Source organism: Astatotilapia calliptera, chromosome 23 (assembly GCF_964374335.1).
Source record: "Astatotilapia calliptera chromosome 23, fAstCal68.1, whole genome shotgun sequence".
Classification (NCBI taxonomy): Eukaryota; Metazoa; Chordata; class Actinopteri; order Cichliformes; family Cichlidae; genus Astatotilapia; species Astatotilapia calliptera.
Window position 1 is genome coordinate 34,944,825 of NC_137443.1, and position 16,451 is coordinate 34,961,275.

At 39.0% G+C, this 16,451-nt stretch overlaps 1 protein-coding gene across 1 annotated transcript; it reads right to left on the reverse strand.

The window, feature by feature from the left end:
• Positions 1-3,345: 3,345 nt before the first annotated feature.
• Positions 3,346-8,098, reverse strand: LOC113016223 (complement C1q-like protein 2). The gene is made up of 2 exons (XM_026158894.2): positions 6,515-8,098; positions 3,346-5,941 (listed from the first exon to the last, which is right to left on the reverse strand). The coding sequence occupies exons 1-2, from the start codon at positions 7,112-7,114 to the stop codon at positions 5,762-5,764; spliced, it is 780 nt and encodes a 259-aa protein (XP_026014679.2). The 5' UTR covers positions 7,115-8,098; the 3' UTR covers positions 3,346-5,761.
• Positions 8,099-16,451: the final 8,353 nt, after the last annotated feature.

The following is a 16,451-nucleotide window of genomic DNA, read 5'->3' on the forward strand; positions in this document are numbered from 1 at the left end:
TCCACAGCATGTCTTTTATCCTGTCTTCCTTCTCTCACCCCAACCGGTCGCAGCAGATGGCCCCGCCCCTCCCTGAGCCTGGTTCTGCCGGAGGTTTCTTCCTGTTAAAAGGGAGTTTTTCCTTCCCACTGTCGCCAAAATGCTTGCTCATAGGGGGTCATATGATTGTTGGGTTTGTCTCTGTATCTATGAAGCGCCTTGAGGCGACTTTTGTTGTGATTTGGCGCTATATAAATAAAATTGAATTGAAATGAATTGAATAGTTTGGGTTAAGATTATGAAGCTTATGGTTGAGTTTTAAACATAGACTGTATATAAAAGATGGACTCAGCAGAATCCATATTTAGTGATTTTGTTCATTTCTGATTTTAATACACTTTACATCATTTTAAATTCAATAAATTTTGTATTAATCTTTATTATTATTATTATTATTATTATTATTATTATTATTATTATTATTATTATTTTATGTATATATAGTACACATGTAACATTCATTTAATTTTTTGTAACATTTGTTTACATTTTTGGTACAAAGTTAGATTATAACAAAAAATGTAACATTTTTTTGTTACATTTACATTGTAACAATTTTTGTTAGTTTGTTAGTTTGTTACGAAAAATGTTACAAACTAACTTTGTTACGAAAAATGTAAACAAATATTCCAAAAAATTCAATGAATGTTACATGTGTACTATATGTACATAAAAAAAACTGTTTTTTGTAAACTGACCATGAATAACTTGACCTTATATAATATTATACTAAGTATTTTTCAAATTATGTTGGCAGCTCTTTCTTCTGATAATACTTCCTTTAAAGAAATAACACATTTTGGGTTGGAAGAAAGGCAGATGTGAAATGTAAAAGTGAACTCATAGTTTAAGTATCATGTTATTTACAGTCCTCATATATCAGCATCATTTCCTATATGTCCTTTCTAAATACAAACAAAGGCAGTAGAATTTTAAGCATACTTTTAAAGAAAAAAGAAATTTTATTTAAACTTAAAGAGGTCAGAGGTAGAAAGTAAAATGATATTTAGAATCCTCATATATAATTTGCTATATGTATATATGCTGAAAATCCAAACAATGGCAGTAACAAACATAACTTTAATAAAGAGCTCTATATATCATTACATAGAGCTATATAATTTTGAACTTCAGATCACTCTATTGACCTTGAAAGCGAGGTCAGAGGTCAAATGTGGTTTGACATTTTAAATCTTTATATGGTACTTTCTATATGCTGCCAACACATAGCACACTTGTAAGAGTCATAATTTCTAATTTATAAGCGTTTTGTCGATTTTCAGCCAATAAATCATTAAGTTGACCTTAAAGATCTTGGTGGATATAAACCAAATTTTAATGTATTTTTAACATGACCTTCCTCTGCACCCCGACAAAGTTTTATCAGAAACTTTAGTTCCATTCAAAACTTTTCCAATGATCGTGTTTGCACGCACGCACAAAAACGCTACTAAAAAGATAACTCCGTGAAAAATGTTCTCAGTCAATGTTATATGGATTAAAATGGCTACTGCAGGTATTTAAGACTGAGCTTTCAAATATTTTACATTCTGCTAAATCAGTAATGTAACATATTCTGTAAAATTATATTTTTGTAGTGACTTACCTGTGACAACCTGTGGCCTTCATCGATGACCCTGATTAAGGTCACAAGCCGAAGCCGTTGGTCAGTCAATAAAGTTGTTCCTCTTCCCTTAAGTGTTGCTGGAGTTCCTGCATTGTTACCTGTGACAACCACATGTTGACCAAAACACCAAACACAAAAGTGCTTATTAATGAGCTGAGAAAAAAAATATAGTATCAAATAGAAAAACAATGAAGTGTGAAAATAGAACCTTGTCTTGTCCTGTCCCCTGTCAGTCTTCCATCAGGTTTATCCGTGATGTGAATTTGCAAATAAAATGGCAAAAACTAAAGATTTCAATGGCTTGTAGTAAAGCCAGCTTCTTCCCCAGACAACAGCCATTTGTGATTCCAAAAGGTAGTAATTTAAAAGCTGGATGCAAACAGGCGATAGGAGACATTTGATGGGATACAAAAGTGACGCTTTTGTATCCCATCAAATGTCTCCTATCACACCAAACAGAAAGTGATCTTTTCACTTGCAAGTGAAAAGATCACTTTCTGTTTGGTGTGTTTTCACTATTTTCATAGGACTGCTCAGCATGTTGCCCTAGATGGAACCCCACTGTCGTTTATTTTATTTGCTTTTTTTCTTTGTACCAGGCTGTAGACATTGCCACTTCCATCATGGCATCATTTTTCAGCCCCTAAGGTTGCCACTTTTTCAAAGCTTAAAGCTGAGCTGGTTTGACACGATGATGTCACCAACAATGTTTGTAGTCTGAAATACATCATAGTTTACTGACATATTAAAAGTAGATTGAGAAGAGGAAACAAGAAATGCAAAATACTAACTAATTTCTGGGATTTAAGACTCATTCCTGTAGTATTTTATTACCACAATACCAGCTTTGTGCCCTTCAAAATAAAAGCATGTAAGCTACAGAAGTGATAGTTTTTTGCTCAGTATTATACAGAGAAAATCTCTTCTGCAAAAAGATATTTTCAAATGTAGCGAGGGTACATGTCATGGGTACGTGTCATCTGGTCATTATATAGTCTGTGAATGTCAAAGACACCCATGATCCTAATTTCGATATATGGTTAAGAAAATCTCAAAAACAAATTTAAAAATGCCAGTACCAATATCTGTGTCCAAGTTCATGACTGATATTATTTATTCAAATATATTCTGAATATGAAAATAAGAATTATTGATCAATTCAGCACACCAAAATAGAAAACAAAATATGACTAATGTGGTAAAATGCAAAGAACTCACTGTAACCTTTCTGGATAATTACAGCTTCAGTGGTTTGCAGTAGAAAACGCCAGAGAGCAGACTTCCTGTGTCCAAGCTCACTGACTAAAAATGTCTCCAAGCCACAGCAGAGCAAAGGACATTTAGAGAGGCACCTGGAACCCGAGGGACACATTGTAGAGAGGCTGCTTTATAGGCTACAGTGCAATGCAATGCATTCAGGCAGGCGACGGTTTTTGAGACCAGTGTGAAACAAAACATATGCAGAAATATTTCAGAGCTGTGGTGAAAAATTGAACCGGAAACGCCAAAAGGAGACAGATGACAGTTCCACCTACGTTTGCCGTGAAACAACTCAACACAAATTCCATCTGCTTCTTCCTTAGATTTACATTCTCCTCTCACCCTTCTGCATCTGCATTTTGAAATGTGCTTGTCCTCACCAGGATTCGCTCGGTCACAGATACTCAGACAAACCAAACTTTTTGTCAAACAGTATTTATTGATGTCAGTGAGAGGAGAACAGAACAGATTCAGTAATGACGTGAGACATCCATGTGTATCTTTCACGTGTGGTGATTAGTTACTTTGTAAGACGCTGGACACTATTCAAAGCACCACAGATTTCCTTGTCACAGTGAATGTCTTCCATGTCTTTAAGCTCTGGCAGTTTCCACTGACTGAAGAGTTAAATGTACTGCAGTCCCATTTTAAGGATTAATATTTTTTTTCAAGACTATCTTAAAACAATGCTCATATGAATAAAGAAATTACTTTAATATTTCCTCCTGTCCCAGCTAAACATTATTGGATACATCCGTGGCAGCATTCCATAGCCACACAATCGCAACATCTCCTCCAAAATTTGCACTCTTTTAGTACCACACTTCATTCGTCTGTCTCTTTAACATCTTTCTGTGCTACTCTTGAATGGAAAATTAAAGCACAAACAGGTATACGACTCCTGAACATGACATTTTGCTTTACACTTTGTATTTAGTTCCTCCATCATTTACACTGAAACCACATTTGAAAGCCAATGTTAACGCGATGGTTTAATACACCAAGAAAAAAAAGTTTTGTCATGGATATTGATGCCTTATTATTGTTTAAAGATGGATATGAAAAAAATATACACCTTACTTTTAAGTTGCTGCTCCAATTACCCATGCATACTGGTGGTGATGTGCTTGATTGTTAGCAATGGGGGAAAAGAAATAAGGACAGAAGTAAATAACAGTGTGTCAGTATGATCCCAAGCACCTGGTTTGGTGGAACCGTTTTTGTCACTTTAGAAACTTGTAGAAACTACTCACAAGCCCTTAGACCTACATGAACAGAAGTATGGGTAAAGTCAAAGGAGCTTGCAAAGAAAAGCGTCTGGACTTCTTTAAGTTGCTTGAAGACGTTTCACCTCTCATCCGAGAAGCTTCTTCAGTTCTAAGGTCAAATGGTGGAGAGTCCCAGATATTTGACCTTAGAACTGAAGAAGCTTCTCGGATGAGAGGTGAAACGTCTTCAAGCAACTTAAAGAAGTCCAGACGCTTTTCTTTGCAAGCTCCTTTGACTACGATGACCTGGATGACTGAGAACCTTCACAGACACAAGTATGGGTAAACTGTTTTATCTGGTGGGCTAGCTACAGTTATGCTAGCTAGCCAGGGATGTGTTAGCATAACTCAGTCAAAAAATCTTTATATTTCATCTGGGCCCTTTGCCTTTTATGGACGTAATATTCTTTTGTGGTTATGCATAATTTTATTCAACAAAGAATTTTAATGAATTTGGGGAAAGTATATTTATAAACTTCTGAGCGTGCTAACTGATAGCTATAGCTAGCTAGCGGGAAAGCTCAGTCAATAAAATAACTTTTTTGTTGTAAGTGTGCTAAACTTGTTCAAGTGAGCCAAAATTTACACTTTGGACTTCAGATTACTCTAAATGCTTTATTTCTGCCAGTTTGCTCTATTCTTGGATTGGTATGATATCCTACAGAAAGGATGTTCCTAATATGACCATCACAGGCACACAAACCAGAAGAAAGGTGTCTTAAGGGGAGTTGGAAAGTAGGTAAAGTGATTTTTTTTCAAACAGAGGATAAACTGAGAGGCTGCATTAAGGCCCAATATTTGATAAATAAGAATTGGTTTTAACTGTGACTCATGCAAATCTACTCTACTTGAATGCAAGACTAAAATATGGAACTGGAAATTAACATGAGATATCCCCTTTAACTTTCCACAAACTATGATTTTTGAGTTTTGCTCATAATCTATTAGAGGAAGTTAAATATAGCTGGACAGTACAATAAAACGACAACAGCTTCCTTCTTTTCCCCCTCCAGCTCCCTGAAAGGTCAGAACTCACTGAATGGATTGATTTTGCCATGAATGTTTTCACTGCTGCTATTGACAGGCCACAAGGGCAAACATTACTGGCTAATTTATACTCTGAAAGCTGCTTATCCGACCTTTAGTTTACATCTTGATTTCTTCATATTGTCTTCGAAATACTGCATACTTTTAACACACATGTGGCTTCAGAAGACCCTCTCAGCCTGTAAGCATCCAGTTGTTAGCTTTACGTCTTCAGACCTGTTGCCTCCATAGCATTTCAGAAAGGAGCTCAGGTAATATTTTCTCCCAGGGATGCTCTAAATTATCTGGAGCATTTGTTTCTTTACACTAAGGTATCACACACGCACTAATGACAGCAACCTCCAGGTGAACTTAAGTTCAAATAAATATACAAAAAGGATCTTTGACTGAAGTAACAGAACAACAAGTTGCAGATAAAGCCACTAATGTTGCACCTATTCAAAAGAACAGAAACCAAGTTGATCATATTCTTTACTGTAAACTATATTCAGTGACTGTCCAAGGATGTGCTGCAGCGTGATTAGTCTGGGTATAAGATAAAGCCAGAGAAGGTGCTGTATTTGTTATTATTTCCTCCATGAGCTTTGCCGCCGTCGAGCTTGACGTAGATCTCATCTCCAGAGTCCAAATGCAGTACAGCACTGTTGCTGGCGTAGTCATAGTTCTGGTCTGCATCCTGAGCTATGGCACTGGCTCGAACCTGGTTAAAGAGAAAGAGAGAGAAAGAGTTCCTGTAACGAACACTGAAATAGGACTAAGCAGAAAAGTTCACATATACCTGAGAGGCAAAGGGAAGCAGCAGTGGTGCGTAAAATGGATAGATTCCAACTTTTAGCTACCAAGTGTGAGGTTAAGGGGACGTCAGGTTAAAAAAAACGTGGAGGAAAATAGAATAGAGCAAAATTTGGCCCTAAGTCTGAACTGAACCCTGAACTAATGATGTCAACCCTCCTGTCTGACCCCACATCCAACTGAAGCTGTCTCATCTAAATTGGATTTACGCATGAGCGCTACCGTCAAACAGAGCGCACAGACAGGCTTATAGAGAACTAGAAATACCGCTGGTGTTATGCTAAAAACAATAAAGATATATCTGCTTCCACAATTCGTTTGGAGTCCTCTACCTCCGTGTGCGCTTTTGGTGCGTAAAATATGTATTTCGGCACGAGGAAAAAAGCCATTTTATGTATATCTACATAAACTTGAATAGTTATGAATTTACTTTATTAACTGTTAGTGCTCCCGCTTTTCCCGTCTGAAGCTACCCTCCTACCTGCCCGTTCTTGCACAGGTCGGCCCACATGCTCGTCCCGTCTCCTCCTCGCATCAGCACATGATAAGTGAAGAAATAGATCCCGGACACATGGCAGGTGAACTTCCCGGTGCTCGGATCGTAATGGTTCCCCAAGTTTGTAATCACGTCGTCAAACTTTAACACCTCATATCCTTCGTGCGGATTTTTCAGACCGACGTAGAAAGCGATCCTGAAACCGCTCGCAGTGGCGTTGGCTACCTCTGTCTCGCCGTTGTCACCCCCCGCACCTCCGGTCAGCGCAGGGAAGGATAGTTTTACGTCGCCGCGCTCTCCCGGTGGGCCCCTGGGGCCAGGGGGTCCCGGTTCGCCCGGTGGGCCCCTGGGTCCAGGTTTACCCGGTCGCCCTGGCTCCCCGCGGCTCCCTTGCGCCATCGGCGGCAGCGGAGCCGCCCCGTTCAGGTTCTGGATCACCTCCATGGCCGTGGCGCCTCCCGGTTTGGGACTGTACGGGTCGCAAACCATCCGACAAGTGCCCATCATCTCATAGTAATGAGCGGTGGTTTTAGAGGTGCGGATCAGCAGTAATGGGACAGCGATGGCGAGAACTAACAAAACCATCGCGACGGCGGTCACCAGAAACACCACGGACCACTTCCTCCGCGCCGTTCGGGGACCAATGGAAGATAAAAAACCCGAGGAGCGGCTCTGGGGAGGAATCGTGACAGAGGACAGAGTGGGGGTCCAAGAAGAGAAAAACCAAAACAGGTGAAGTTCAGTAAGTGCGCGTAACTCGCTCCTGCTTTTCTAATTGGAGTCTTCTAGCCCGTGGGCAGCGGATATGACCGGAGAGAGGGTGCGCGTCTTGTCTGGCTGGCTGGGTGCGCGCGGACAGATGCCTCCAGCTGTCAGAGTTAGAAAGGATGAGACCGGAAGACAGAGGATGTGGCCTTCAAATTAAAACTCTTTTCTACTGACCGATGAACGAGTAATATCGAGATTAGAGAAGAAAACTGAGCGATGCAAACGATGTTTACAGCGCTTAGTGATGCGAGTGAGAACCACGAGGCTGCACTGCGCCGTTAAGACGCATCAAGAAGTTAAGGCGCGCAACTCACTGAAGGTCACGTGGTGTGTAATTGTACTTAAATAAAGTTCAGAGGTGATTACTTTCAGTGGTCGAAATAAATATTTGCTGGAGCGTTACTTTTAACTTTGCAGATGTATTACACTAAATGTCGAATACAGCAGGTACAGTAGGGTCAAAGCACCACGAGGCCACTGTTGTACTGATTTGACGCCACGTATATGATAGATAAATCTGAACTGAATCTAATCGGTAAATAATCCATGTTAATAAGCCACCGAGCAGTAATTCACTTAGTTAAATTAGTGTCAGCTCTACCAGAATGAGGTCCTTACACACTGAATATTACCCTGGGAAAATGAAATGCATTACTTGGACTTTTAACAGAGTGTTTCCGTACAGTACTCTCCTGTTTTGTTTTGTTTTTTGTTTTTTTTAACAAAAGTAACATCGTGTTATCTCCATTACTTTATCTTTATATTACACTGCTACCTCAGCTACAGTACAGAGGGGTGTGCTGTAATTGTTACTTCACTTCACTACTTGCTTTCTTCAAAGGCTAAGAAGTTTTACATATGACATGATCCCAACGACACAATGAAAACATCTGTCTGTCAATGTTTTTTTTTTAAAAAAGGTTGTGGCAAACATAAGAAAGGACCTGAGTCATTGCATCATTGGAAATATGACTATAAAATGTGTTAAATAATATGCACTAGAAGCTCTTTTGCCAATTATTGATCTAAAGCACTAAAGCTCAAAGTGATTTGGTCCACTTTTTTGCCTATTCCCAGAGTTATGTATTATAACACTTTATAATATGGCCTCTTGACTGAGGGTGTAATTTCTCTCAGTTTTAGTATTTATATGAATTTACAGTATAATTATATTAACCTACAAATACTTAAACGTAGGGTAACAAGTCAGGTCTATACAGGAAACAAAGAAATAATTACAATGTAAGTCAATTCAAGCAGTTTAAAAGCATTTTTAAGTAACGCGTCAGTAATTTTAGGTAATCAATGAGTCATTTTAAGTATTGCATAACATCAGTTATTTTAAAGGAAAGGAGATAAAATGATTGTGTAAGTAAATAATAACAGTCGTGATCACAAATAAAATATGATCAAATAAAAGTTGAATATGAGAACATCTGTCATACACTTCAACATAATAAATATTAAAGAAAGATGTAAAGAAGAAAGATCAATCCACAACATAATATAGCCTGAGCCCCAAAAAGTACAGCATACTTACCATGTAAGACGGGGAAATTTCATTTAATTCATTATTTTAAGGCATTTTACTGAAATCAAATCCCTTAGAACTTAGATCTAAAATGCTTCTTTTAGACTTTTTGAACCCCTTCTATCAGCAAAGAAATGAAAACTTCATGTCTAGTGATAGTCATGTTTACAGCAGAAGGAGGTCTTAATAGTCAGTTTTGATTCTCTTCATTTTTTTTAACTTTCAAATAATAATATCACCAACATCGGATACAGTTTAAAAGAGCTTTCATTTCTGCAGGTGTAACAGGAAATGCTCTATTTAGTTTTCAGTGACCTGACAAAAAGGACCAGCCATATAAAGTTGCACAGATGTTATTCAAAATGTCAACGACTGGCAGTGTTTGCATCTCGCAGTCTTGTAGCGGACTGCTTCAATCCATGCGTACATACACCGCCTTAAAAAGCCACATGACTGCATATTTGTTTACAAATTTTCTTTATGTAGGTGGAATAAATTACAGGGGAAAATGTATTCATTCATTCCCTTGATGGAAATGAGGATTTCTAAAATAGATTTATTCTTCTGTTGAGACAAATTAGTGGAAAGTTTGGGGGCTTGAATTGTCTTCTATGAGCTTTTAAAAATGTTTTGTTTTTTTACTCGCTTTGGCTTCATGCAGTCTGTCTGCACAGATGCTGGATTTTGCACTAATCATCATAAATACATGAAGTAGTTAATTACTCTGTAGTTAAATGCATTAAAGACGCAGGTTACTTCTTATTTATTTATATATTTGTTGTTGTTGTTTTGTTTTTTTTAGACTAAAGTCAAATTTAATGAAGAGCAGCTAAACTCATGACCAAATATTTGACTCAGACCACGAGGAGATCTTTCAAAGTCACATCAGATGGCTGAGGGCAGGTTTGCAATGGTGACGTCATGTGACTGACATCATGGTTGCATCGGTCACTTTACACACACACACACACACACACACACACACACACACACACACACACACACACACACACACACACACACACACACACACACACACACGGGAAGTGGAGCACAGAAAGCAGAGTGGTGCGGGGTGGTGGTAGGGGGGTCAGCTAATATATGCAGGGTGTGGACCAGAGATGTCTAACTGCTGTCGACACCTTCAGCAATAAGCTCCCCGTGGCTGCAGGGACACATTTGATGTCTTGCTTCACATCGAGCACCACGGGCCTTGAATTTAGATTTAGATTGTCTGGCAAATTAAAATTCTTGACGTGCATGGGCAATCATTACTCTATTGCATACAGATTTGTCCTAAATGCCTCAACAGCCTCTCTTAATATCTCCCCGCTGAGGCTGCTGGCCTCCGCTTACTATGTGCTTTATGAGCTCGTCAGTGGAAATAAGACTAATAAGACAAACTGGTTGTTTGTTAAGACTTGCAAGCTTTTGAGAGACTCAATAAAGAGGACCCATGCTCACTGAAAATAAAAAGCATCTATTGATTTCCTTTTCAAGCTCAGGCCCTGGAACACTTCAAAACAGCAGGTCAGTGGAGCTAAGCACCTGGAATTGGAGCACGGGCCTCTCATCCACGACAGAGGCTTTAAAGCTCAAGGCAATGTGGAGAAATCTTCAGAGGCTGAAGACGAGGCTTAGCCGAAGCCCTTGTGCTGCCTCCCCCTCCAAGCAATTCCAGCTTGTGCTCAGCTCAGCTCCGACTACCCCGAACATTGGTCCGGCTGGGTTTTTCTTATCTGAAGGTGAAATCATAAATGAAATTGGGGTTAAAATTTGTGGACGTGACTGTCCTGGCAAAGCTGACAAATTTGTGTTTTCCTCTAACTGAAAGGAAACAGGAAGTAATTAATAACAAAAGAAAACTCTTATATTAAGTATGCATGAAGGGGCACAGAGCACAATGTGATCCCCGACTGCAGAAATGACCTTTACCCAGGATTAGTACAGTGAACTGTATCCTCAGGCCATGGTGAGCCATGCAGGACACACTGTCCACATTAGGCACTGCGGCTTCTGAGAATATACTGCCCTGAAGCGCTGCCATGCTTCTAATCATGTTAGAGCACAGCTGTGTCGCGCACATGAGCCATACATTGAGACAAAGGAGGGGACGCATTATTAGGTTCCTGTCTAAATTGGGTGTAATCAGGGAAGACAGTAAACCAATATAATATCGTACAGAAATTTCAACAAAGCAAAACGTGTGGTAACTCTGAGAGATCAGCTTAGATAATGAAACACACGCAAATAAAGAAGTAATCTTCTCATAACTGGAAATGCATCTATGACATCTCCAGAGATCTGTTCAGGGTTAGACTGACATCTACGTCTCTACATGGAATATTCACCTAGTTGTCATACTCAAATGGAAATCTTATAAATGAGGAATATGAATGACAAAATATGTGTAAGATAGAAAGAGCTGACTTGTAGGTTCTGACATCTTTGTTTACCGTGTATACAATTTACCATAAGTTAAAAAAAAAAACCACATGTAAATACACAAGTATTAACAACATAATTTTATATCTTATTTTTAAATCAGTTCAGCACAGGTTTTAATACTTTTAATTTGGTCTCTATTTTCCTACAAAGGAAATTCTATACTTAATAATTTTGTTGAATTGCTAAACCTCTACAAAACTGTAGAACACGGTGTTTAAAATCTGTTTTATTTTTGATCATAGACTGTATATAAAAGATGGAAACAACTAAATAAAGTCCTGACTTCTTTCTAAGGGCCAGCAGGTGATGACTCCCGTGGTTTCAAAGGGAAATCTGCGTACAGAGTGCTGTAGGAATAAGTCCGAAAACCTGGAAAGGAGTTTTTTTTTGAAGAAGCGCAAACTTTATTGCTCTTTATTGTTTTGTTTTTTTTTTTACTTGTTTGCTTGTTTGTTTTGGGGGGTTGGGGTGGCGGTGGTTGTACCACAAAGCAACATATGTGTCAGATGATTCCATTAAAAATACAGAAGGAACCAGCAGCACAAACAATGTCTAAAGATTCATTTCAGAGCCTAATTAATAGACGTCCAGCGAGCTAACAGCCATTCCACCTGTCACTCCTGCCGCTATCTTAAAGTCTCATCATAAGTTAATGGCTTTGTTACTAAAAATATATTTTTTAAAAATCTGAATCAACTGGGCTTCTAAACACATCTCACACAAGCTTCCTAAGTCTGTCGCTGGGTAAGTTGGGCATTTTAACATGGGGGTCTGTTTGACTCACCTTTGTAGCCTGCCTCCAGTGGCCATCAGAGGAACTACAGTGTTTGGCATTTTATTTTCCAGCTTGGTCTTATTAGTGATTCACATAAACTAACTCCCTTGAATTATAATGACATTGTTATGTACTGAACAGTGTTGGTTAAGTCACATGAAAATAGTGTTTAGTTACTAATTACAGATTACTTCTCCAAGAAAGTAATCCCATTGCTTTACTGACTACTTATTTTCAAAAGTAACTCGTTACATTATTAGTTAGTTACTTTTTAAAAACATGATACACAACCTGAATACGTAATAAAGCAATAGACCAACCAAATTCCGTTTTTCTTCCATAATCCATCATATAAAATTGAATCAAATGAAAAATTGTCTTTTTAAAACTTGTTTTATTAATTTTAATCTTTTAACTTCATGCACATTGCACAAAGCAAAAATTTAATTATATTCAACAGTCTTTGACTTAACATTTAAACGTGGTTCACCTCATTTCTGGCGGATAGAACACTTTTAGCTTCAGCTGGAAACTTCTGGTCAGATGTGGGACTCCACATGACAAATAACAAGCCTCTTGTTATTTTCACTATATATTCTTCCTTTAGGCCGTATCATTAGCAGTTTCAAAATTATTTCCTCTCTCTGTCTTTTGATGCTCAAATCAGGTCTGTGATCCCTGCTGCTTTTTTTCATTTGAGAAATATTGGTAAACTTAGGACTATTGTCTCCAAAGGTGAAATGGAGATGCTTGTCCATGCCTTCATCTCCTCCCTGTTAGACTATTGTAACGCAATCTTTTCCTGTCTGTCTATTGCTTCCTTAAATTGTCTTCAAGTGGTCCAAAATGCAGCAGCAAGGCTTTTAACCCACAGTAATAAATTCTCTCATATCACTCCCATCTTCAAATCCTTGCACTGGCTTCCGGTTTGGTACAGATATCAGTTTAAAATACTCACTTTTACATTTATGTCTTTACGAGGTGGAGCCGCACCTATGTCACTGAGCTTCTTCAAACCTACTCTCCAAAGTGGATCCTTAGATCCACTGATAGTGGTCTTCTGACTATTTGCACAGACCCGTTTGAAAACAAAGGGGGATCGCACTTTTCAAACCCTAGCTCCAGTACTTTGCGTAGTGGGGGAGTTTACTTCCCCACTATGCACCATCGACTCTGTGGCTTCTTTTAAAAAAACAGCTTAAAGCACATCTGTTTGGACAGGCATTTGAGTAATGATCACGTGTAATATGTTGTTTTATTTGATATGTTTTTATACTTCCTTTGTATAGTTTTATTGTTTTGTTTGATATGCTTTTATATTCCCATGTGAAGTGCTTTGTAATAGCTTCCTGTCTTAAAAAGTGCTATATAAATGTACAATACATACAATATAATGTACATTTCAATTCCTTTTATTTTAAATATGTTTATATTGTCTATCTTGTCTATAAATACATTTTACTCACTTACTTATACTAAACCTATTTTCTGCATATTGCAGCATATAAAATAAAATACGTTTTTGTGTTTACAAGTAAAACACCAAAAAATAAATAAAATCAAAGATTCAGCATCACTGAGTCCTGTCGCTCTTAAATCTATTGCCACCTGTTTAGCAGGAGTGGGGCAGGTGGAGGTTTGCCCGGTGCCACAGCGGTTATGTCAGTGGGAGGATCCGGGGGTTTCTCTGTGAATTTCACATTCCCGTGGCAGCGAGCGCGATGCTTGCTCAGATTTGAAGTTACATTTTTCGCTGTAGAAAGAAGTTTTCTTCTCACGTCGAGTGTAATAATAATAATAATAATAATAATAATAATAATAATAATAATAATGGATTGGATTGGATTTATATTGCGCTTTTCAAGGCATCCAAAGCGCTTTACAATACCACTATTCATTCACTCTCACATTCATACACTGGTGGAGGCAGCTACGGTTGTAGCCACAGCTGCCCTGGGGCAGACTGACAGAAGCAAGGCTGCCATATCGCGCCATCGGCCCCTCTGGCCAACACCAGTAGGCGGTAGGGTAAAGTGTCTTGCCCAAGGACACAACGACCAGGACAGAGAGCCCAAGGATCGAACTGGCAACCTTCCGGTTACAGATGCGATTCCCAACCCCCTGAGCCACGGTCGCCCGAGTGTACAGCGAACACTAATGTTTTTAGCAATTTTTACGTAATCAAACTCAAAGTAATGTCAGTACGTCCACGTTTTAAATGCTGCATGGTCGTACTCTCTCCCGCACTTCATATTATCCATTGTTGATCTGCACACATCTGTTACCATGGACGTTGCACGCTCATATGTCATTGTCATGAGACACTCTCACAAACAAAATCACGGTTTAGTAACGCAGTAACGCAGTGTGGTTACGGGAAAGTCACAGTAATCTAATTACATATTTTGCAATAGTAATCCCTTACGGGGGACTTGAAAAAAATAATCAGATTACAGTAAAGCATTACTTTTAAAGCTCTATTAGATATTGTGTTTTTATTACAGCATTAAAAAAGGAATTCAGAAAACTGCTAACGCCGTGTCCGAAGCTTTAATTAGCCAAAAGGTGTATTTACTGAGAGTAAAATGTTGCAGCGTGTTACTGCAAATGTGCATGAGAAACCTGTAACTGAACCACAACAGGACAGCGAGGAGAACTGCAACATCAGCTCCTGTCTCAACGTGTGACCCCAATCCCCGGTGAAGGGCACTAGAGACACCTCTGCCCCTGATGGCTCTGATAGAAGCACCTTCCTGCCTGCAGCACTTTGACACTGAGGTCTTGTCAGATGTTAACATTGCATCGCTGTACCTGTCCACCTGCAGGCAAACTTTTTGTGACCTTGCCTTTTGTCGCCTGCCACAATATCTCCCATCCAAGCCCTTTTGATTCGTGATGAATTTTGCTTTGCTTTCATTCACTTAGCCACATAGACAAGGCAATTCGTAGCACTTGCTATAATTTTTAATATTAGAATCCATAAAAAGAGTACTATTTTTTCCTTTAACAAATGTGTAAACAGTCTACTGGATCAGAATACCCTGCATTCACCAGTAATCGATACATATTCACGAAATCTCAACATCATATACTTGTATATTAAAGATATAAACAAACTAGAGGCCATAGCTGAGTGAGGGTGAGGGAGAAAGACTGTGTTTGTGTGTGGTGGCACTGATGCAGCACAGCGAGCCGCGGGGATTCAACCTTTTGCAAGTGGCAAAGGCAGACATGATGAAGTCATGTTGACAGTGCGTGTCCTGCGGTCAGGCAGCTTTTAAACACAGATTTGCTTTTGCTTTTCTCTTCTAATCCCAAGGCCAGTGTATCAAATACTCCGATTTTATAGCAATAGGGAAAATGTGAGGCGCCACTATCTAATATACTGTTACTACTCCTTCATCAGGCAGACCTGGCAGTTTGGGATGAGCCCCTAAAATTATTTTTATAATTGAGTCCGCAGCTACAGTAGCATTTCTGTAAGGCTGGAACATAGACTGTATATAAAGGATAGCCGAGGCTGTTGTGTCGCCACACATTAGCTGCGAAGATTCAAGCTGAGCGTTGTCGCCGTTGGCTTCTCTGTGTTTTGTAAATGAACACGAAGAGCAGTTAGCAGACTTGAAACTGAGCATACTATGTGCTCAAAACGTACCCCTGCATTGTATTCCTAACATAGCGTTCAACAAGACTAGCATGTAGTCACCAGGGCAGTGTTTATTGTGTTTTCCGGGGTGCTGTTCAGCTGTGTGCTGTTAATGTTTAGTTGTTTACAACGATCTACAATCTACATCTTAAATGTCAGACATTATAAACTGTCCTCACCCAGGAAACAACCCCTCATAATGTGTGCTGTTGTCTTCACCTTGAGTTGGGAGAGGACTTTACACCCTGGTATCCTAGAAAAATGACATTTCTAATGCTTTAATGTTGAAAAAAGCTATTTTAACCCAAACTATGATCTGTTTCTAACCTTTAGTTTAGGTTCCCACCTGTCATAGAATGAAGGGCGAGGTAGATCCTGGACTGGTTTCCAGTCTGTCACACGGCCGACCTAATAAAACAGAGTGGAAATCTGGGCATTAGTCAACCAATATGATTGTTAAGTTGGAGAACTTGTCGGGGTATTAACTGATTAACACTAAACTGTACAGAGTCGAATTTTGAGCTAACAGTGGCACAAAATGAAACGCTGAGAAATCACTGAAGTATAATCACTGTATTATACTGCGCCTGCTCATTTGCCATAACTGGCTCAGGAAGTGGGGCCCAGGAACTGTTGAACTGGGAGTTGTTTAAATCTTATCTGCTTCAGCAAACCATGTAACATGTCAAAGTGGTCAATTCTTTATCCAGAGCAGCTCTTTAGTTATATTCTGCCCCCAGCATGTCTCCTACTG

Bases quoted from the DNA above. Each gene is read 5' to 3' on its own strand.
- LOC113016223 (XM_026158894.2), bottom strand. From the start codon at position 7,114: ATGGTTTTGTTAGTTCTCGCCATCGCTGTCCCATTACTGCTGATCCGC. The intron at 5,942-6,514 runs GTAGGAGGGTAG...CTCTTTAACCAG, and splicing joins ACCTGTGCAAGAACGGGCAG to GTTCGAGCCAGTGCCATAGC.